At 44.4% G+C, this 23,841-nt stretch overlaps 1 protein-coding gene across 2 annotated transcripts in view; it reads right to left on the bottom strand.

The window, feature by feature from the left end:
- The window catches only part of SRGAP3 (SLIT-ROBO Rho GTPase activating protein 3), a 298,364-nt gene that overhangs the window by 149,493 nt on the left and 125,030 nt on the right, over positions 1-23,841 (bottom strand). For both annotated transcript variants that reach the window (XM_084840267.1, XM_084840268.1), the window contains exon 2: positions 12,908-13,103. In XM_084840267.1, the coding sequence (XP_084696393.1) occupies positions 12,908-13,103 (196 nt within the window). The remainder of the gene's footprint in view (positions 1-12,907; positions 13,104-23,841) is intronic.

Below are 23,841 nucleotides of genomic sequence, written 5' to 3'. Positions count from 1 at the left end.
GGATCCAAGTCACTAGGGAAAGGGAAGGTAGAAATAGTTAAGGCAGGGCGCTGCTGAAGATTATTAATGTGTAAAGCAAATGGTTCAGTTTTGTTAAGCTCATTTTCCATTTTCCCTCTGAAACCATCATGTTCAATAATACATTACTGCTATTTAAAATTGATGAACCACTTTATAAGCCTTAGCAGCAATGGAGGTTCTTCATGCCAAAGCTACTCTTGTTGTTCAGTCGTTAAGTCGTGTCCGACTCTTCGTGACCCCATGGACCATAGCACGCCAGGCCTTCCTGTCCTGCACTCTCTCCTGGAGTGTGCTCAAGTTCATATTCATTCAATCAGTTATGCTATCTAGCCATCTCATCCTCTGCCATCCCCTTCTCCTTTTGCCTTCAATCCTTCCCAGCATCAGGGTCTTTTCCAGGGAGTTTTCTCTTCGCATTAGGTGGCCAAAATATTTGAGCTTCAGCTTCAGTATCTGTCCTTCCAATGAGCACTCAGGGCCGATTTCCTTTAGGATGGACTGATTTGACCTCCTTGCAGTCCAGGGGACTCGTAAGAGCCTTTTCCAGCACCACAGTTCGAAAGCATCAATTCTTCGGCGCTCAACCTTCCTTATAGTCCAGCTCTCACAGCCATACATTGCTACTGGGAAAACCATAGCTTTGATTATACGGACCTTTGTCGGCAAGGTGATGTCTCTGTTTCTTACTATGCTGTCTAGGTTTGCCATAGCTTTCCTCCCAGGGAGCAAGCGTCTTTTAATTTCATGGCTACAGTCACCATCTGTGGTGATCTTGGAGCCCAAGAAAATAAAATCTGTCACTGCTTCCATTTCTTCCCCTTCTATATGCCAGGAAGTGATGGGGCCAGATGCCATGATCTTAGTTTTTGTAATGTTGAGTTTCAAACCAGCTTTTGCACTCTCCACTTTCACCCTCAACAAGAGGCTCTTTAGATCCTCTTCGCTTTCTGCCATTAGGCTGGTATCGTCTGCGTATCTGAGGTTGTTGATAATTCTCCCTGCAACCTTAATTCTGACTGTGATTCATCCAACCCTGCGTTTCTCATGATGTACTCTGCATATAAGTTAAATAAGCAGGGCAACAATATGCAGCCTTGTCATACTCCTTTCCCAATTTTGAACCAATCGGTTGTTCCATGTCCGGTTCTTACTGTTGCTTCTTGACCCTCATACAGGTTTCTCAGGAGACAGCTAAGCTGGTTTGGTACTCCCATCTCTTTAAGAATTTGCCACAGTTTGTTGTGATCCACACAATCAAAGGCTTTAGCATAGTCAATGAAGCAGAAATAGACGTTTTTCTGGAATTCTCTTGCTTTCTCCATGATCCAGCGAATGTTGGCGATTTGATCTCTAGTTCTTCTGCCTCTTCGAAACGCCGCTTGTACTTCCGGTAGTTCTTGGTTCACATACTGCTGAAGCCTAGCTTGTAGGATTTTGAGCATAACCTTGCTGGCATGTGAAATGAGCGCAATTGTACGGTAGTTCGAACACTCTTTGGCATTGCCCTTCTTTGGAATTGGAATGTAAACTGACCTTTTCCAGTCTTGTGGCCACTGTTGAGTGTTCCAAATTTGTTGGCATATTAAGTGCAGCACTTTAACAGCATCATCTTTTAGGATTTTAAATAGCTCAGCTGGAATACTGTCATCTCCGCTAGCTTTGTTGTTAGTAACGCTTCCTGAGGCCCACTTGACTTCACTCTCTAGGATGTCCGGCTCAAGTTCAGTGACCGCACTATCATGGCTATCAGGGACATTCAGATCTTTCCTGTATAGTTCTTCTGTGTATTCTTTCCACCTCTTCTTAATCTCATCTGCTTCTGTTAGGTCCCTGCCTTCTTTGTCCTTGATCATGCCCGTTTTTGCACAAAACGTTCCCTTGATATTGTCAGGGTGGAAACTGAGCCAATAGAACCCCAGAGCAGTTCTGATTCTGAGACGGAACAGCAATCCGTGGGAGAGGAGCACTCTCATCTCTCACAGGCACAGCAGCTGGCAGAGATTCCTCCTGCCAGCATTCCTGAGATAGTGACCCTGGCAGTGAGAGAGTGCGGGAGGGGGGCTTGCTGGACGCTCAACGCCGATGCCGGGAGCAACAACAGCTGGAGGGCGCGGAAAGGAGGCGTAGCACTCGTTTGGCGCGCAAGGAACGGTCGCATCCTGAGGACCCAAGGGAAAGAGGGAGGAACTCTCCCTAGCCCACAAGTTCAGGGTTTTCCTGTGATTCTCCTTTCAAACGGGGACCAACTGCCTAACCTGGAGCATAGGCTTCTCTGCTGTTCCTTGCTTAGTCACTGGTGATTAGCATTTGAAAGAGTCATTAAGTTGTAAAAGGATTAAAGCCTTGAAAAGAATCCTTTTGTCTGTGTCTTGATTTAGCTACTGGAGTAGACTGAAAGAGGCCGCTAGGGCACTCCTGACAGTTATCTCCGATTTTTTGAAAAGATCTCTAGTCTTTCCCATTCTATTGTTTTCCTCGAGTTCATTTAAGAAGGCCTTCTTGTCTCTCCTTGCTATTCTCTGGAAATCTGCATTCAGTTGGATATATCTTCCCCTTTCTCCCTTGCTTTTCACTTCCCTTCTTTCCTCCGCTACTTGGAAAGCCTCATCAGATGGCCACGTTGCTTTCTTGCATTTCTTTTTCTTTGGGATGGATTGAGTTGCTGCCTCCTGAACAATGTTACGGACCTCCGTCCATAGTTCCTCAGGCACTCTGTCTGTCAGGTCTAATCCCTGAAATCTATTCCTCACCTCCACTGTATATTCAGAAGGGATATGATTTAGGTCATACCAGAATGGTTTAGTGGTTTTCCCTATGTTCTTCAATTTATGCTGAAATTTTGCAATAAGAAGCTCATGATCTGAGCCACAGTCAGCTCCAGGTCTTGTTTTTACTGACTGTATAGAGCTTCTCCATCTTTGGCTGCAAAGGACATAATCAACCTGATTTCGATATTGACCATCTGGTGATGTCCATGTGTAGAGTCGCCTCTTGTGCTGTTGGAAAAGAGTGTTTGCTATGATCAGCGTGTTCTCTTGGCAAAACTCTATTAGCCTTTGTCCTGCTTCATTTTGTACACCAAGGCCATGCTTGCCTGTTATCCCGGTGATTTCTTGATTTCCTGCTTTAGCATTTCAATCCCCTATGATGAAGAGGACATCTTTTTTTGGCGGTAGTTCTCGAAGGTGTTGTAGGTCTTCATAGAAGCGATCGACTACATCTTCTTCAGCCTCAGTGGTTGGGGCATAGACTTGAATTACTGTGATGTTGAATGGTTTGCCTTGGATTCATACTGAGATCATTCTATCGTTTTTGAGATTGTACCCCAGTACTGCTTTTCCCACCCTTTTGTTGACTATGAGTGCTACTCCATTTCTTCTAAGGGATTCTTGCCCACAGTAGTAGATATAATGGTCATCTGAATTAAATTTGCTCATGCTTGTCCATTTGAGTTCGCTGATTCCCAAGATGTCGATGTTCAATCTTGCCATCTCATGTTTGACCACCTCCAGCTTACCTTGATTCATTGATCTGACATTCCAGGTTCCTAAACAATATTGTTCTTTACTGCATCGGATTTTCTTTTCACCACCAGACACATCCACAGCTGAGTGTCCTTTCGGCTTTGGCCCAGCCGCTTCACTCTTTCAAGGCCACCCAAGACAGACAGGTCATGGCAGAGAGTTCTGACAAAATGTGGTCCACTGGAGAAGGAAATGGCAACCCACTCCAGTATTCTTGCCAAGAAAACCCCATGGAATGTTTCACAAGGCTAAAAGATATGACGCCGCAAGATGAGCCCCTCAGGTCTGAAGGTGTCCAATATACTACTGGGGAAGAGCAGAGGGTATTTCCAAAGCTACTCTTAGAGGCCTTCAAAACTAGAGAAATCCTCATAAGTTCACTACCATCATGGTTTTTACATACAGAAGAGAACATATTCCAGCTAGTGGGGTAGCAGCAGACTTTATTCAGCCAGTCAACACAGATACAAGAACAATACTACCTATGGCCCAAACACCATGCCAGAAAGGTTGAGGTATCAAAAAGCAGACAATATTCAATGAAGTAAAAAAATGAAGCCCAATTGCCATGAGACACCGATTCTCATTGACTTACAAGATGTTCAGCTGCCAGGGCAAGTACAAGCTGGATTCATTCCTCTTAATGCCATGCCTATTCACAACAAGTTTAAAGAAAAATATTAATTACCACTTAAATCTAAGCAATTAACTATAGGTGTCTTCCATACTGCTGGCCCTTGTGGTACACTGGGAACACCACACTGAGTTTAAAGAATGGCCATCAGCAAGCCCATTCCTAGTGGTTCATGCATGAGTTCTTCCATCAACCTAACTCACTGTTTGTTGGTTTGTTTTTATAACTGCAACCCTCTTCAACCTTAATGCAAAGCAAAAGTCAACCATTAATTTGCATGTAATTACACTAATTAACACGCAAGTGACAAATATCAATTTTCTCTTTCAAAGATGGCAACCCAATTTTCATCTATGCCCGTTAAAAGAGCAGACTAAAAGTAGGCAAAGGTCTGTGTTTACAAGCCAAGTTACATCACAAATGTTTTTATTTATGTATTTTGTTAACCCAACTATGTTTATTGCCTTCTAGTCCCAGCTGGTCTACCCCATTCTGATAGATGCCATAAGAAGGAACAAGAACAGCATGGAATGAGCAAGCATATGTACACTCCCTCAAGTACTTGGCCCATGACCTCAGGATAAATAAAATTCATCCCATAACCCAGGGATGGTCTGTGCTCTGGACACCCATTCACCAAACTGCTGAACTAGGGATGTCCAGGATGAGCAAATGCAAGCAACATTATCCTCAAAGCTTATCACAGCAGGTCTAGTAAATCAGTCCTATTTACTCATAAAATGTAAAAGGTAATTGTGTCCCCAACCAGTCGTGTCCGACTCTAGGGTGCGGTGCTCATCCCCGTTTCTAAGCTGAAGAGCCAGCGCTGTCCGAAGACGCTTCCGTGGTCATGTGGCCGGCATGACTGAACACCGAGGTGCACGGAACGCTGTTACCTTTCCCACCGAGGCGGTACCTATTTTTCTACTTGCAATTTCTTGCTTTCGAACTGCTAGGTTGGCAGGAGCTGGGACTGAAGACGGGAGCTCACTCCGTCACGCAGCACTCGGGTCTCGAACTGCTGACCTGCTGACCTTCCAGTCGGTAGTTCTTAGTTATATCATGCACCCATTGCTTAAACAGCAGGTACAACTATCAAATAATGGCCATTGTTGTTGTCATCATGAACTGGCTTGAAATATTTTGGAATCAAAAGGCAGGTTACAAGATCTTGGAATAAGTAAATAATATGATCATTTGCCTCAGCTACCCCAGAGTCTTCACTAACCAGACTTCCTTGTCCAGCATTAAGGTATATGGCTCCTCTTTCAGAGTCTGGACCATCTTAAGGGAAAAGACACACACACACACACACATACAGGACGTCTTTACATTAAAGGAATATCCAGGAGTCCCCCAGAACATTTTTTTCCCATCTCCGTGGCGCAAAGAGAATTGGCTCATTAGACAATGAACGCAACCAAACGTCCTTTCTCACCAATCCATATATCTTTCAATGAAAAACAGCACCATCTAGTGGCTGAAAATGGCAGTGTACCCCATTCTATTTAAATCCCTCAAGAAGAGAGCAATCCTATGGCCCAATAGACACTGTCTAACAGGCCATAGGATAGGCTCATTTCTGGGAACCAACCTCAGAGCCTGCACTCCAAGGTTGGTTCCCAGAAAACTGACTGCCCCTCTTGTCCGCGCTGCCTCCAAGGCAGCGTGGAGAAGCACCGTTCCCCGTGCTTGCAAGTGGAGTGCGGAGCTAATGAAAAGGGGCAGGGCTGGGGGCGTTCGAGGGCAGGGAGAGCGGAGCTGCGCGTACGACACATGTATCGTATGGCAGCTTCCTCTCCCAGTCGCCCCACCCCCTGCCGCTAAACAGCCGAAAATGGCATTCTAGCGAAAAACAGCAAGGCAGGATAAGCGCGGAGGGAACGATCCCCCCATGCCTCTCCTGCCTTGCTTTGGATGGGTGGTCGCCTCCGACCTCGGAGGCGGCTGCCTATCTAGTTAAGATTGTGGCCATAAACTGCTTTTTTAAAAAACTACACTTTTTGCCGGGGATTACGCAGGAGGGGCCCTGGATGATGAAGGCATCATGTAATGGACCCGCAAACTTCCATGGATGGCCAGTCACGACTGCACTATAAATGCCTTGCGTAAAGACAGCCACAGTATCCAACCAAATGCCTTCCCCAACCTAAACTGCAGCATTGCACAGAACTGAGACTACTGTGCCAACGAAGGCTACTATGCTTGCAAAAGTAAAGCATTAGTGCACCCAGGTGTCTTCATCTGACAAGATAGCAAAAGAAAATAAACACAAATTGTTCTGATCCTCCATTGTACCTTCCATTCTCTCCAGCAATACTTCATGTTTTGTGTCTTAAGCAGCGTTAACACTACTTAGATACAGCTTACAAAGCACTCAAAAAGGTCTATTTTTGTATTTTCAGACACGTAAGCCCTTTACAAATAATACGCAGGACTGAAAGTAAGACTTCCTTTCATTTCATCTTAAAATAATACACATGCATCTTCTTCCGCAAACCAAAAGAACTTTGCATGGCCCCACACAGCATTAAAACTGTTGCCTTTCTAACATTTTCTGAGTAAAAAATACAGTAATTCCTTCCACCAGTATGGGGTAAAGGGTTAAGGGACCAGACCAACATATTATGCCTTCATTAAACAAACTTCAGAGCAGGTCTGTGTTATAAACATTGTAAGTAACTAATCATCAAAGAGAGGAGTAAGGGAAATGCATACAATTTAAAGGCAAGCTCTCATTTATAGGATTATTTGTCTTAATATGAAATACAGTTCAAGGTCTAAACAACAGTCCTAAATCTCGCCCTGCCTTGCTTATACACTGGCACTTACACCCCCACTTTCACATTAGTATAGAAGAACCAACCCCCTCCAGCTGCTTCTGCTTGGAGACTTAGTAATAATTAGTTCAACATTCACAGTATGTTCCAGGGCCTGCTCAATCCATTCGCCAGATGCTACTCTTAGTTCAATCTGGCTGTCGAAATGAATGGAGCCACAATGAGCTGACTTTGCTTTTCAACTGCAACAACAGCCACTGAGTTCATGGGTCTCATAAGGATTTCTAGCCCATTAGGTTTTGGTGCCTCCTTTCATTTCTTCCTAACCTCTCCCACCTCCACTATTTATACAATATCAATAATACTTCTGCCTTTAGCTGTTACATACTTGGGGTTTTCCTGCTTGATATAAACAGCAAGCACACAGAGGGAGAGAAGGCAGGAAAACCCGAAGTGTGTAACAGATAAAGGCAGAAGCATTATTGATTGGGGGAACGAAAGTTAGGTAACCAGCCTGTGCTAGATAGGTTGCACGCCCTTTTAAGACACAGGATAGCTCAGCAGTGCTCTTTGATTTATTGCTGTATCTGGATGCCCAGGTGGTGGCAATAACTACAGCGATTTTTATCAGATTGGCTGGTTTTCTAACTATACTTTTTCCTAGAGAAGAACAGGAACATAGGAAGTTACCTTATACTGAGTCGAACCAATGGTCTATCTAGTCCAGTATTGCTGACACTGAGAGGCAACAGCTCTCCAAGATTTCAGGGATAGGTTTTTCCTGCCCTACTTGGAGATGCCGGAAATCAAACCTGGGACTTTCTACATGCAAAGCATGTGCTCTACCACAGCCCTCCCCATAGCTGGCCATAGTCACTGATGTTGTTAGTGCAGACATTACTGAGCTAGATGGACTATATAAGTCAGTATACATCCTTACCTTTAAAGCACTCAATCTTATAGGGCCTATGTACCATAAGATACTTTCTCTTTTATTTCCCACTACTACCACACCCCAATCAACATCTGAGTCCTGCTCTCAGTTCTCCCACCAACTGAGGTTCAGCAGGTGAGTACAAGAGGCAGGGACTTTTCAGCTGTGGTGGCAACACTGTGGAGTGCCCTCCGCAGGAAGTCCACCTTGCTCCATCTTTATGTTTGTCACCACACTGTTTTTTTAATGGCTTTTTAGGGAAGGCTGATGGCTGCTGACTGCTTCCTGTCTGTTCTGACTGGATTTGATGATTCTTATTCTTATCCTTATTTATAAATCAGCATCAGTATGCATGGCGCTATGCTGTTTTGTTATTGCTGCAGCAGTGCTTTTCTTGAATTGATTGGTCATTAGTCGTTAGTGTGGTTCCAATTATTGAGCGGCACTGAGGAACTCGGTCTCACTGCTTCTAAAGTATCACCTTAGCTGGGCTCACAGCTCCTCACAGGGGATTTGCTGCGAATTGGGAGCATTTCGACGTCATTGGCAGCAGATGATGTTGTGGCCAATCTGCAGCCACCCCAGAGATTTCCAGTGGAAAAGACAGATTTTCTGAGACTACTTTTACTCCATTTGATTTATTTAATTTGGGTTCTCTGTGTTTCTGGTGCTGTGCGCCCCTGTCCTCCGCATTTACTTCAGCATGATAGCCCCGCCCAGGGGTATGTCTTTCACCTGGCCATGACTTCACTGAGACTTTCCAGCCTTCAGAATCACCTCACATGCTCTTTTTGCCACTAATTAGCCTCAGTGATGATGCACTTCTCTGATGTTTGCATTACTTCGCTTCTCCATTGTTGTGTTAAATCACATTTCCACTATTGTGTAAAGTCACTTCTTTGATGTTATGTAAAGTTGCTTCTCCAATCTGGCAAGGTCTCGGGACCCTGTCATTGCAAGCAGGGAGAAAGTACCCAGAGAAGGAGAAGGGGGGTGGAAGCAAGAACTCCCATGAAAGTTTGCTGGAATGGGGTGAAATTGGGGTGGGGGGAAATGCTCTCAGGGGAGCCTTCAGATGCTGCACTGGAGAAGTGGAGATTTTGGCTTCTTCAGGCAAAAGTACGCACATTGGGGAAAATACAGTGGGAGCAGCAACTCCGCAACAATTTGCTGGAATGGGCAAAATTGGGGTGGTGGGCTGCTCTCATAGGGAGCCTTCAGATGTGGTATTGGAGAATCAGGGATTTTGGCTTCTTCATGCAAGCGGGGCGGATCCTGAACAGGGGTGGGAAACAAGCCTCTCTCACTGGTTGAGCAGCCCCTGTCAGTTTAATTATGTTCAGTTCTACTCTCCTAACCAAACTCAGAAGTATGTTCCTTTCGAGCGCTGTGGGACCCGTGAAAACTGGATTTTAAAGGTAGCATACTCTCGGCTTTTCTTTCTTCATGTGTCCTTGATGGACCAAAGACAATTCCATGAAAATTCAGATAATTTATTTATTTATTTATTTCATTTCTATACCGCCCAATAGCCGAAGCTCTCTGGGCGGTTCACAAAAACTAAAACCAAACAACACACAATAAAACAATTTAAAATATATAGAACATTAAAACCACAATATAACAATACAACCACAATAAAACCTAGCAGCAGTACAGGAGTTTAAAATACAGATTTAAAACAGCAAAGATAAAAATTTAGAAAGCTAAAATGCCTGGGAAAATAAAAAGGTCTTCACCTGGCGCCGAAAGGAGTACAATGTAGGCGCCAGGCGAACCTCACTAGGGAGCTCATTCCAGAGCCGGGGTGCCACAACAGAAAAAGCCCTCCTCCTAGTAGCCACCCGCCTCACTTCCTTTGGCAGGGGCTCACGGAGAAGGGCCGCTGATGATGATCTTAAGGTCCGGGCAGGCACATATGAGAGGAGGCGATCCTTCAGGTAACCTGGCCCCAAGCCGTTAAGGGCTTTGAATGTTAACACCAGCACTTTGAATCGGGCCCGGAAATGGACCGGCAGCCAGTGCAGCTGGAAAAGTACTGGCGTAATATGAGCTTGCAGGCCAGTCCCTGTTAACAATCTTGCTGCCCTATTTTGGACCAGCTGAAGTTTCCGGACCGTTTTCAAAGGCAGCCCCACGTATAACGCATTGCAGTAATCCAGACGAGAAGTTATCAGAGCATGGATAACTGTAGCTAGGCTATCTCTGTCCAGATAAGGGCGTAGTTGGTATACCAGCCTAAGCTGATAAAAAGTGCTCCGTGCCACTGAGTTCACCTGTGCCTCAAGTGACAGTTCTGGATCCAAGAGCACCCCCAAACTACGAACCTGATCCTTTAGGGGGAGTGCAACCCCCTCCAGAACAGGTTGAATATCACCTAGCCGGGCAGACGAACCACCCACTAACAGTACCTCCGTCTTGTCTGGATTGAGTTTCAGTTTATTGGCCCTCATCCAGTCCATTACCGTGCCCAGGCACTAGTTCAGAACAGCCACTGCCTCACCTGGTTTTGATGAGAAAGAGAGGTAGAGCTGGGTGTCATCCGCATATTGATGGCACCTCAGCCCACACCTCCGGATAACCTCCCCCAGCGGTTTCATGTAGATGTTAAACAGCATGGGGGATAGAATAGAGCCCTGTGGAACCCCATGGCACAGTTGCCATGGCACAGAGCAATAATCCCCCAGCACCACCTTCTGGAATCGGCCATCCAAGTAGGAGCGGAACCACTGTAATGCAGTGCCTCCAACTCCCAACCCAGACAACCTATCCAGAAGGATACCATGGTCGATGGTATCGAAACCCGCTGAGAGGTCCAGGAGAATCAACAGGGTCGCACTCCCCCTGTCCCTCTCCCGGCAGAGGTCATCCCACAGGGCGACCAAGGCAGTTTCCGTTCCAAAACCAGGCCTGAAGCCCGATTGAATGCTCCAACATGCTTCTCATTCTGTTGTTATGAAGTCCCCCCCCCCATCTTGTCTCCAAATCTTCTTTTGGCTGGGAAGGCTGATGAAGCAAAGGCTAAGGATCAGCCAGGAGAAGGAAGCTGCAGTTTGTACTGACCTTTAATCCAGGGATGAGGAACCTCCAGCCCGTGGGTCAAAACTGTCCTGCCAGGCTGGTCTGGCTCCATAACCTCTAGTGAGGCCCCTCCCTCTTCCCAAAACCCTACCCCTTCAAAAGGGAGAGGAGCCAGGAGAGCAACTGATCCATGGTACAAGTTGCTTCGCTCCTACATCGCCTTTCCCAAATGGGGAAGGAGACAGAGGAACAAAGCTGGCTGTGCACGCAGCTAGTGCTTTGAGGTGCCAGTCAACTCCACTTCACTTCTCCCCTGCATTCCCCCACACAGGGAATACAAAGGAGGAGTAAAACTGGTGCCTTGGTGACCTTCACTCTCCTGGGGGCTTTCCCTAACTGTGGAGAGTTCACTCAGAGCAAAACCAGCTACCCAACTGAAGTGTCAGCTGGAGGAGCATGGAACATTTCATTACATATCATTTCATCACATTTGTATACCACCCAAACCTGACTGTATGCTGTAAAATGCCTGGGTGCAGAATAAAGTCTTAACCTCATGCCAAAAAGATGACAGTGTTGGTGCCAGATGGGCCCCACTGAGGAATTTGTTCCATAAATGGAGAGCTGCCACAAGAAGGCCCTCCCCCTTTTTGCTGTCTTCCCTCGGAGAATGGCACTTGGAGGAGGGCCTCAGATGATGAGTGTTGTATATACGTAGGTTCATACCAGTTTTTAAAGCTCCAGGAAAAGAAAGACACAAGAGTTGTGGTTTAACAAACAATTGACAAACAAGCAACAAAGGAAGATGACAAACTCTCTGAAAGAAACCAATGAAACTTCAGCTAGAGAGCTACAAAAAGAATATGCAGTGTTAATGTCCTCTTATACTAAGCACATTTAGAGTTCATTTAGAGTTCAGGCAAACATCAGAATGTGACACATACTAAGAAGCATCAGTCATGTTCTTCCAAGTAAGACACCCAAAATCAAAACTGGAAGCCAAAGTGAATGCCTAACAAAGAATCCTGAAATACTGGTGAAGGAGAGAGAGAAAGGTTTACGGTCTTGGGCAATAGTTTTTGACCTCTGTAAAGCCCAAACATCTTTGGCAATCATACATTGCCCACAGACTTTAAGACTGACAATGCAGAAAGCACATCACTTGCGCTAAGTACCATGCTGGCTTTATAAAATCTTTAGCCACAAAACCTAATCCTCCACTGATGGAAGTATTTTAATAAAAACTTATTTAAATATGCATCATCTATTTATGCAAGCCTTACCTATGTCAGGCATGGTAATTGTCAACCATAGCTCCCCCAAAAGTCTAATTCCTCACGCTCCCCAGGTGAGGGTGATACAAAATACCAAGCAGCTGGTCCTGAATAGCTACACAAGAAACTGGGTTAACAAACTGACTACTATGTTTAATAAATGAATAACTCAGCTAACTGGTCTTTGCTTCTCTTCACTGCCTGTTCAAATATGCTTCATAAACTTACTTTACTCCAGGGGTGTCAAACCTGAGACCTATAGGCCAAATCCACCCTGCCTGAGATCCCAGTCTGGCCCTCTGTGGTTCCCCAGAAGGCCATGCCACCTTTCCCTGGCGTCGCCACCTTTCCCCCAACAGCCAGTCGTTTGGTGGTTTCCCAGCTTTTGCTCAGTCCCCCCCCCCATTTTAAAAGGTTGAAATGCTTCTCCCACGACTTAATTACTGGCAGCTTTAAGCTAAAATATGCTGGTATTTGTTGTATTTTGGCCCTCCCCTTTTGCCATGGGAATATGGCTCCTGAGAGCTTCTCTGAAGTGGAATTCTGCCTTTCAGCTGAAAGAGGTTTGACATCCCTGCTTTCCTCCATCCCCCACTTTTGCCCTCAGCAATCATCTGAAAGGACCCATCATTTTAAGGTCAAAACCAAGACTGCATTATTCAACGAGTCTCTGGAGTATCCATGTGCCCCCTTGTCAGAATCAAGAAAAACATACTTACTTGAACTGATGGTGTTCCCTGGAGCTGCGGATCTTGGAAGAAAATCTTTCCGCTAGCTTTTCCAGGTTCCTGGAATACTCCAGTTCAATCTCAGCCTTTCTGCGGAAGAACTCCTGGAGGTCTTGCAGGAGTTGCAATCGGGATTCAGATTGTTGTTCTAGACATTTGAACTGTTCCACCAATTGGGTACGAATTTCTGGATGCACAAAACAGAGAACAAAACAGCATTATAAACAAATTGGAACAGGCCTGTGTGAAAACTGACCTCACATACTCAGTTATTTTGCTGCCCTACCAAAGCCCTCTCACATTAGCAGCACTATCTTCAGCATGCCTGGATGAGCATGAATTAACAGGATGTATCAACAGATTGACTTCACATAAGTACATAAATACATAATCAGATTGACTTTAAGTCTTTAAACACTGGTGGGTTGGGAGGGAGTAGAATCCTCTTTTCTACCCTTGTAGGGAGGAAGCAATGAGACCAAGGTTGAGGCGATGTGGTGGAATCATTTTAGGTGCCTTGAAGAGCTGTAATAAGAATTTTTGGACCAGCTATGTATCCATTTATTAACGTATTTGCCATACGCTGTTTTTCATGTCCAACCTGGATTCCAAACATTTACTGGAATTACATCTCATTGAAATCAAGCAGACCTTACCACCAAATACGTACATTTAGCATTGAAGGATTTAAAAACACATCCTGTCTATGCAATGTATTTACCATAACCTGCTCTGAGTCCTTGTGATACAATAGGTTATAAAATACATCAATAGAAAACATATTTCAGCTATTGAGCTGTATAGAAATGTAATACATAAAAACAGCCATGCCATCTGTGTTTGCACAGCTTCCAATATTTCTCTACCATGGCATCTAAAATATTTAACAGCTATGACTGTGTGGCGACCGCTGGCAGATACTGACATGAAGCAATGTTAGATTAATAAAAGCTGAATCACGCATGTTTCAGAAACTGAGACATTCTGAGCTTCATTCATTTCCCTATGATGATGAAGGGATTATTTGGATGGGATAAATGCATTATCAACAAGCCGTGCTAAAGTTAGCATAAACAGAAACATAAGGAGAACATCTCAATTCAGGTAGTGAACACCCAGATTTAAAGTGCATTTCAGGAGTGAAACCCTACAGCCCAGCGAAGTGATCAGCTTAATCCTAACCTGTACACCTAAAATAGCACTTGCTGTGGCTTTAATGCAAGCATGGCAAGGAGATAAGTGAACACAGTGCTGGGCTGCTGGGGTAAGCCACGTGCGCCAACGTTATCTATCATGCATTATCAAAATGTACATAAACACTTGTGAAGGCAAGTAGTTTGCAATCCTATTTAAAATACACTGACCATTCAAAATACACTGCCATGAAAGTTGGCATCCTCAATATGAGATTCACAATATCAGATATGCCAAAAGAAAAGTATTAGAAGAAACCTAAGCTAATACCACCGTGTGCAAGCATATTATGTTTAAGTGAAAGATAGATCAATAGATGTAAAGGTGGCAGTGTCAAGGCCAAAAGAAAGTGACCTTACAATACCACACAGCGTGCTTACGGTCTGACCAGAGACTTTATCCTAGATCAGGGGTGAACAACTTTGGCTTTAAACAATGCTTTAAAGCCAAATTTGGCCCTTTTAGCCTGTCACTGTGGTTTGCTGCTGAAATTCGGCTGCAAACTGCCGATTGTTTCATGAGTGTTTGGAGGCATTTTTCGAGGGGGGGGTGCAAACCTGCAGTGCTCAGTAGTTTGTGGTTCTAATTCATGCATGTACCTTACACAGCTACAACACACTTGTGCCCTTTTCTTCTCTGTATGCCTTGTTGCTTAGACAACATTCCATGACATTTAGAAGCCCACAAAGAGGAGTAGAAGACCCTAGGAACTGAAGCACACTAATGCAAAGAATGTTATATTCAAGAAGCATCATGAACTCCATCAAAACTTTATTTGGTGTGAGGGATAAAAAAAAAAAACACACCTAGGAAAAAGAGGGGGAAAAACCCCAAATGGCCAAACACAGTACAGCTGTCCTAAAATATCATATCAGATATTTTATGCCATCACTGCCCTTATAGTAACATTTGATCATTTCACATGATTTGCCTGGAATAAATTCCATCATCTTGGAAATATTGGTGGACACTCTATAACAGTCTTCTGCAACCTGGTACCCTCCAGATGTTTTGGACTACAACTCCCAGCATCCCTGACCAGTGGTCATGCTGGCTGTGGCTGATGGGAGTTGAAGTCCAAAACATCTGGATGACATCAGGTTGGGGAAGGAGGCTCTGCATGGTAGCAGTCGAGTCTATGGGGAGTGTCTTTAGCAGTGGGAAGAGAAATGGGTATGTCTGATCAGGGTTTAGGATTCTAGAGAAGCCTGAACTACTCACTTTACTTTCATATTGTTATCAGGCGCTTTTTACATTAGCCAACAGTACAACTTTTGTTCTTTTGGAACTGCATATATTTCCTGGAACTGCACATTTTGTTGTGTATGGTTGTGTTGCACTTAAAAAACAAAAAAAACCCTGATAACATCAGAGAACAGGTCCACCACTTCCAGTCTTAATCTGATGATTAAGCAGTGGCAAGGCTTGAGCACCTTATCTACTGAGATGGGTAGGTCTGGCCTCTGAGAAAGTTGTAAACTAGTTTACCCCTCTGTTGTTTCTCAGTGGGTAGACCTGCAACTGAAACCCTCAATTCTTTCTCTGACTCCTTTTACCCCCTGTAATAGCTCTTGGGCCAATGGCCATTATAGGGGTGAAGGGCGTGATTAATATTGGGGCGGGGGTGACTTGCTCAGCTTGTGGTCCACTCCTAGGCTCTGCTCGGTAGGCAACACACAATAGATTCAGATTCACACAAAAACAGGGTAATATATTGCTACATTACATGAGAAAACACTAACTTCTGAGGAGCTGCTCGGCACACTGTCTCAGCTCCAAGGCCTGCACTAAGAGAGGGGGGGGGAGAGAGTTGGGGGGAGGCTCCACTTGGGCCTCCTGCTCAACCCCTCTGGGCCTTAATAAATTGCACTGCTGCAGCAATCAACTTCACAGCCCCATCTGCACAGGGCACCAGTCTACACGAACCTTTTAATCCGGGGTGGCTGCGAGTCGAGGTCCCTCGGGATAGATGACACAATTGCCACTTCGCAGCCATCCGTGGTTTTCTCCTGGAAAATGCAGATTTCCAAAGAGGTGTTTTGCTACGATGTTTTTCATTTGCTGCGGGTTTCCCATGGTAGCGAGCCATCTGCCCTTCCCCAAACCAACTTCGTGTTTTCAAGTGGGCATGTTGTAGGCGTGCATAGTGCTTGCATCACTCTGTGATGCCCCTTTACTCCCCCCATCCCTTCGCAACTGCGCAGTTACAGAGGCACAGAGAAGCGTTTTCATTTATTTAATCACATTTTCACAGCTTCGTATCTTCGTATCTTCACAATGGTTGCTTTTGGACTCAGTGCCCAAGGGCCAAGGGGACCAACTTCGCTCTGGCCACCATTTTGGAGCATTGGGTAGGCACATACCTCTCACGCCTTGGGTGAGTGCGAACCATCACGAGTGTCTCGGTCTGGGGAACTGCCAAACAGTTGGCGTGGAAATGAAGGAGCACAGATCACCCACAATTTACCTAACAAGGGACGGACAGATACAACAGAACCTCTAAAATACAAAACAGCCACTGATGTGTCGCACCCCCCACGCTCACGGGCCTGCACAGCTGCACATTAAAATATAATGGCAAAAAAGGGCATGGCAGAGTCTGTTGGGGAAGCCTACAGTAAATTGGGAGTGTATTTCAGCAGAAGCCAATTTGAAGCTGCAATGCTGCACAGGTGCGATGGAGTGAATGGTGAAAGTGGTGCCATGTAGAGGGGGCCCAACACACCAGGAGACTGGTTAACAACACTGCAGAGTTGTCATACACTACTCAAACACACACCCATACTCAGTGTGGAAAATGGGAACAACAACCCTGGGCTACCCTGCAGGACTGGTGTAACCCACACTTTCTCAGCCACAGCCCTGCTTCCTGCAATATGGGTATAATAATGACTGGCTTTATCTGCATACACTGTCAGGGTATTTTTTTATGTTTATAAACTCAGTGGAAATAAATATTAACAAAACCTGAGTTAGAAAGAGCATGAATTCCGTCTTTGCAGCCACTTTTTTTTTTTTTATAGATACTACTGCCCAAACCCAGCTACATTAAACTCTAAAAGATTTCTAAACTGGTGTGTGTGTTTTTTTTTTAAATGAAAACAATAACATAACAGGGAAGACCTCAAAAAGGCTTAACACACCTAGAAAGGTTAATACACCCAGATAGTGGACGTGTTAACTATTAGTATGATTTCATTCATTGGCTAAAAACACTGAAAGTCAGGAGCAGGCTAGAGTCTCATAAAACGAATGGGCAGAATAGCAGCTGCACATTTTGCCTACCTCGGGTTCTATAAGGGCTAGAGACTAGAGGTTTTAAAAATGAATGCTGAGAATTTGGAGATTAAGGCTTATCCAGATGGGGACAACTGCGACCCTTGCGCCTTCCTGCAGATGGCCACAGATTGTTTTGCCACTGCAGCAGCAAATTCAGCGGCAGTGGGGTTCACTTAAGACCAGGGGGCTGAATGAGGCCCAGGGTATGTGCATTGCCCACCCCTACCCTAGATCTTCCAGACAAAGGACAACACACTATGGCCCTACCGTATTTAAAAATAAATAAAATATGGCTTTGGGGACTCAAACCTAACTAGACATGAAGGCCCTTGAATCCAAGATTCCTGAGGGCTGGCTTTTGTTGGTACACACAAACACTCCAGATGCAGAGAAACATAGTTTCAATCATGGAAAAACAAGAGAAGGTTGTTCCACTATAGCTGTGGCCCGATACATGTCAACATGCTGAAACAGGAGGTTTTTCTCTCCACCCCAATATTTTGCAGTTTCTTCAGGAAAACAGCCATGTAGACTGCATAGCCTGTGCTGGTTCCTGTCGCATTACATATAGGTCTGGTCTCTGGGGATGCGATGTACTGGTACGGCACTTCCTGCAGTCAGACCATCTGGAAGCACCCACAGAAGCAGCAGTTTGCCAAAGGTGCTGAGCTGAGAAATTATATTCACATTGCACATCACATTTGCCCATCCAGGTCTCAATGCCTTTTCTCAATGCCTGTCTGAAAGGCAGGTTAAAAAGGCAGGTCCTAGGGCATGGTCTGAAGACACATGAGGCAGCCACCTAAGCAGGTCTGGGAATGGTCAGCGCTTGGAGGGGAGACCACCTGGGAACCACATGTAGCCACCTTGAGTTGCATGATGGAAGCAAAGTGAGATATAAATATAAGAAATAAATCAGTTAAAATTTATATTGAAATTGCCAGAGGACCCGTTCCCAGGCTTAAAGGATCTGGGAATGAATGCAATGTGATTTTCACTTTGTTGGTACTTTGCTCTGTTCTGCCATGCTCTCTCCAATACGTCTAGAACCAGCAACATTTGGAGATTGTATACTGACAACAGGCACTCAATGGCAGCTTTTTCATGGGACATATTGAGATAAATTTGTTCTTTCCCATGCTGATATTTATCAGAATCTAGCTGTATTCATAATGTCTGTCATTTTAATATGCCCTCTTTAGCAAACCAAGCTATCTTACATGATATATCGCTTTGTACCAACAGAGAAAAGAATTGTTTCCCTTTGATGTTTATCTCTTGCTGGAAAGAACCAACATTTCCCCCCACCCACCCCAAACTCCCCCTTCTACGCCTCTTCCATAATGCAACAGAGGCTGCAAATCTCTTAACGTGAGATTGATTCTTGGAAGCCAAACTATTAGATCCAGGAAAGACAGAAAAAGCTTCTATAAACAATTGGCCTCTGGCAGCTAGATGAACAATATTCCATCTGTATAGTTGGGTATGTGTATATAGCAAGAAAAAATCAGCCCCATTTTTGCTGAATGCCTAAAATGCTTAAATGTTAAATATTTTCTGAATGAACAGCAGGAGGGGCTATTCTTTCTTTCAGAGACTCCCTGATGGGAGGAGTTAGCCACTAAGGTAGATCTACAACCAACATTGTTTTAACTGTTTTATTGTTTTAGATTTTAACTGGTTTTAGCTTGTTTAATAATTTAATATGCTTTTAGGTGTTAAATTATTTATTGTTTTATATTGTTTACATTTATTTTATCTGTATGCCGCCCTGAGATATTAATGATATAGGGTGGGATAGAAATGAATGAATGAATGAATGAATGAAATGCACAAATATAGGATAGTATCCAACCTTAGTTCTGCATAGACTAGACACACTGACATGAACGAGATTCAAGTTAGTCACAACTCTCATTCATTTCAATGGGTCTACTCTACATAGGACTAACATTGGATACTATCCAAAGAAATGAAGAAGTCAAGGTGGTAGGAACAGAACAAAAATAAATCCTGCCCAGGAAGACACTACATAGAAGAATCCCAAATTCATCAAGATCATTGCAATTTAAAAACACCTTGCATTATTTACTCTCTGGAGATTTTTCACACATTTTTCTTAATGTGAGAATTGCCATTGTCTCTTATATGAACATATGACGCGGTCTTATCCAGAGGCAGACCACTGTCTACATGGACCACGGTTCTCTCCAAGGTTCTCAGGCAGAGGTCTTTCCCAGATTGGAGAACCTTTAATTGGATGCGGCTGCCAGGGTTTGAAACTGGACTTCTGCATATCTGGAAGACAAGGTATCATAAGGACTGCCTCCTCCCACATGAATCTGCCCAAACCTTGTGGCCATCTTCAGACATAGAGTCCCTTTTCCTTCTGAGGTTAATCAGATAATGACCAAAGAGAGAGCCTTTTCAGTTGTGGCACCTCACATTTGGAATGCCCTCCAAAGGACATAAGAACATAAGAAGGGCCATGGTGGATCAGACCAAGGTCCATCTATTCCAGCATTCTGTTCACATAGTGGCCAACCAGCTGTTGACAGGAAACAAACAAGCAGGACATGAGTGCAACAGCACCCTCCCACCCATGTCCCCAGCAACTGGTGTATGTAGGCATACTGCCTCTGATACTGGAGATAGTATATAGCCATCAGGGCCAGTAGCCATTGATAGCCTTCTCCTCCAGGCATTTGTCTAGCCCCCTTTTGTTGTTCAGTCATTAAGTCGTGTCCGACTCTTCATGACCCCATGGACCATAGCACGCCAGGCCTTCCTGTCCTCCGCTCTCTCCCGGAGTGTGCTCAAGTCCATATTCATTGCATCGGTGATGCTATCTAGCCATCTCATCCTCTGCCATCCCCGTCTCCTTTTGCCTTCAATCTTTCCCAGCATCAGGGTCTTTTCCTGGGAGTTCTCTCTTTGCATTAGGTGGCCAAAATATTTGAGCTTCAGCTTCAGTATCTGTCCTTCCAATGAGCACTCAGGGCCGATTTCCTTTAGGATGGACTGATTTGACCTCCTTGCAGTCCAGGGGACTCGTAAGAGTCTTCTCCAGCACCACAGTTCAAAAGCATCAATTCTTCGGCACTCAGCCTTCCTTACAGTTCAGCTCTCACAGCCATACGTTGCTACTGGGAAAACCATAGCTTTGATTAGACGAACCTTTGTCGGCAAGGTGACGTCTCTGCTTCTTACTATGCTGTCTAGGTTTGCCATAGCTTTCCTCCCAAGGAGCAAGCATCTTTTAATTTCATGGCTACAGTCACCGTCTGCGGTGATCTTGGAGCCCAAGAAAATAAAATCTGTCACTGCTTCCATTTCTTCCCCTTCTATATGCCAGGAAGTGATGGGGCCAGATGCCATGATCTTAATTTTTTTAATGTTGAATTTCAAACCAGCACTCTCCTCTTTCACAAGGGGAGCACTCTCCTCTTTCACCCTCAACAAGAGGCACTTTAGATCCCCTTCGCTTTCTGCCATTAGGGTGGTATCGTCTGCGTATCTGAGGTTGTTGATAATTCTCCCGGCAATCTTAATTCTGACCTGTGATTCATCCAACCCCGCGTTTCTCATGATGTACTCTGCATATAAGTTAAATAAGCAGGGCGACAATATACAGCCTTGTCGTACTCCTTTCCCAATTTTGAACCAATCAGTTATTCCATGTCTGGTTCTTACTGTTGCTTCTTGACCCTCGTACAGGTTTCTCAGGAGACAGGTAAGGTGGTCTGGTACTCCCATCTCTTTAAGAATTTGCCACAGTTTGTTGTGATCCACACAATCAAAGGCTTTAGTGTAGTCAATGAAGCAGAAATAGACGTTTTTCTGGAATTCTCTTGCTTTCTCCATGATGCAGCGAATGTTGGCGATTTGATCTCTAGTTCCTCTGCCTGTTCGAAACCCAGCTTGTACTTCTGGTAGTTCTCGGTTCACACACTGCTGAAGCCTGGCTTGTAGGATTTTGAGCATCACCTTGCTGGCATGTGAAATGAGCGCAATTGTACAGTAGTTTGAGCATTCTTTGGCATTGCCCCTCTTTGGAATTGGAATGTAAACTGACCTTTTCCAGTCTTGTGGCCACTGTTGAGTATTCCAAATTTGTTGGCATATTGAGTGCAGCACTTTAACAGCATCATCTTTTAGGATTTTAAATAGCTCAGCTGGAATACTGTCATCTCCGCTAGCTTTGTTGTTACTAATGCTTTCTAAGGCCCACTTGACTTCACTCTCGAGGATGTCCGGCTCAAGTGCAGTGATCGCACTATCATGGCTATCAGGGACATTCAGATCTTTCCTGTATAGTTCTTCTGTGTATTCTTTCCACCTCTTCTTAATCTTATCTGCTTCTGTTAGGTCCCTGCCTTCTTTGTCCTTGATCATGCTCGTCTTTGCACAAAACCTTCCCTTGAGATCTCCGATTTTCTTGAAGAGATCTCTAGTCTTTCCCATTCTGTTTTCCTCCATTTCTTTGCATTGTTCATTTAAGAAGGCCTTCTTGTCTCCTTGCTATTCTCTGGAACTCTGCATTCAGTTGGAGATATCTTCCCCTTTCTCCCTTGCTTTTCGCTTCCCTTCTTTCCTCAGCTACTTGTAAAGCCTCATCAGACAGCCACTTGACTTTCTTGCATTTCTTTTTCTTTGGGATGGATTGAGTTGCTGCCTCCTGAACAGTGTTACGGACCTCCGTCCATAGTTCCTCAGGCACTCTGTCTATCAGGTCTAATCTCTTAAATCTATTCCTCACCTCCACTGTATATTCATAAGGGATATGATTTAGGTCATACCTGAATGGTTTAGTGGTTTTCCCTACGTTCTTCAATTTAAGCCGAAATTTTGCAATAAGAAGCTCATGATCTGAGCCACAGTCAGTTCCAGGTCTTGTTTTTACTGACTGTATAGAGCTTCTCCATCTTTGGCTGCAAAGTACATAATCAATCTGATTTCGATATTGACCATCTGGTGATGTCCATGTGTAGAGTCGCCTCTTGTGCTGTTGGAAAAGAGTGTTTGCTATGATCAGCATGTTCTCTTGGCAGAACTCTATTAGCCTTTGTCCTGCTTCATTTTGTACACCAAGGCCATGCTTGCCTGTTATCCCGGTGATTTCTTGACTTCCTGCTTTAGCATTTCAATCCCCTATGATGAAGAGGACATCTTTTTTTTGCTGATAGTTCTCGAAGGTGTTGTAGGTCTTCATAGAATCGATCAACTTCAGCTTCTTCGGCATCAGTGGTTGGGGCACAGACTTGAATTACTGTGATGTTGAATGGTTTGCCTTGGATTCGTACTGAGATCATTCTATCGTTTTTAAGATTGTACCCCAATACTGCTTTTCCCACCCTTTTGTTGACTATGAGTGCTACTCCATTTCTTCTAAGGGATTCTTGCCCACAGTAGTAAATATGATGGTCACCTGAATTAAATTCGCCCATGCTTGTCCATTTGAGTTCGCTGATTCCCAAGATGTCGATGTTCAATCTTGCCATCTCATGTTTGACCACCTCCAGCTTACCTTGATTCATTGACCTTACATTCCAGGTTCCTAAACAATATTGTTCTTTACAGCATCGGACTTCCTTTTCACCACCAGACACATCCACAGCTGAGTGTCCTTTTGGCTTTGGCCCAGCTGCTTCACTCTTTCTGGCGCTACTTGGAAACTCCCTCTGCTCTTCCCCAGTAGTATATTGGACACCTTCCGACCTGAGGGGCTCATCTTCTGGCGTCATCTCTTTTAGCCTTGTGATACGTTCCATGGGGTTTTCTTGGCAGGAATACTGGAGTGGGTTGCCATTTCCTTCTCCAGTGGACCACATTTTGTCAGAACTCTCCACCATGACCTGTCCGTCTTGGGTGGCCCTGCACGGCATAGCTTATGGCTTCGCCACAACAAGGCAGTGATGTGGTTTGCCTGATGCTGAATTTGATGTTTTGGAGCACCAGGTGAAAACTAATTTCCCAGGCCTTCTAGCATGTCACCTAAACTAGTTTAATGAACATTCTTTCAGATTTTACTGACTGTATTGCTTTGACTGGTTTTTGTTATTCTGCTGAACTAACACTAATATATAAAATTATCTTGTAGTATTTTATTAATTGTTCTTAGCTGCTCTGGGTGTTTTGTAAATTAAAGGGTGGCATTAAATACTTCAAAATAAAGAAGTACATGCTGCACCACTGAGTTACAGAACCTCCTTGATATCCAGTCAATAGATGCAATGAGTCATGACAATGGATCATTGGCTGTTATGGCAGCAGGCACGTACCCAAAATCCCAGCCAAACAGGGAAAATATGAGATGGAAGCAAATAAGAGTAGGAAGATGTCAAGGCAAAACCATTCCTTTTTAAAACAAGTAAAACAAGAATGTAGGACTTTATCATGTAGTTTTAAAAAATACTGGTTAGGTCAATGTACCTAACCATTTTTATCTGATA

Source organism: Heloderma suspectum, chromosome 2, assembly GCF_057233095.1.
Source record: "Heloderma suspectum isolate Gila_16-S chromosome 2, 16-S_ref, whole genome shotgun sequence".
NCBI classification, from domain to species: Eukaryota; Metazoa; Chordata; class Lepidosauria; order Squamata; family Helodermatidae; genus Heloderma; species Heloderma suspectum.
This window is presented reverse-complemented; position numbering and strand designations above follow the sequence as displayed.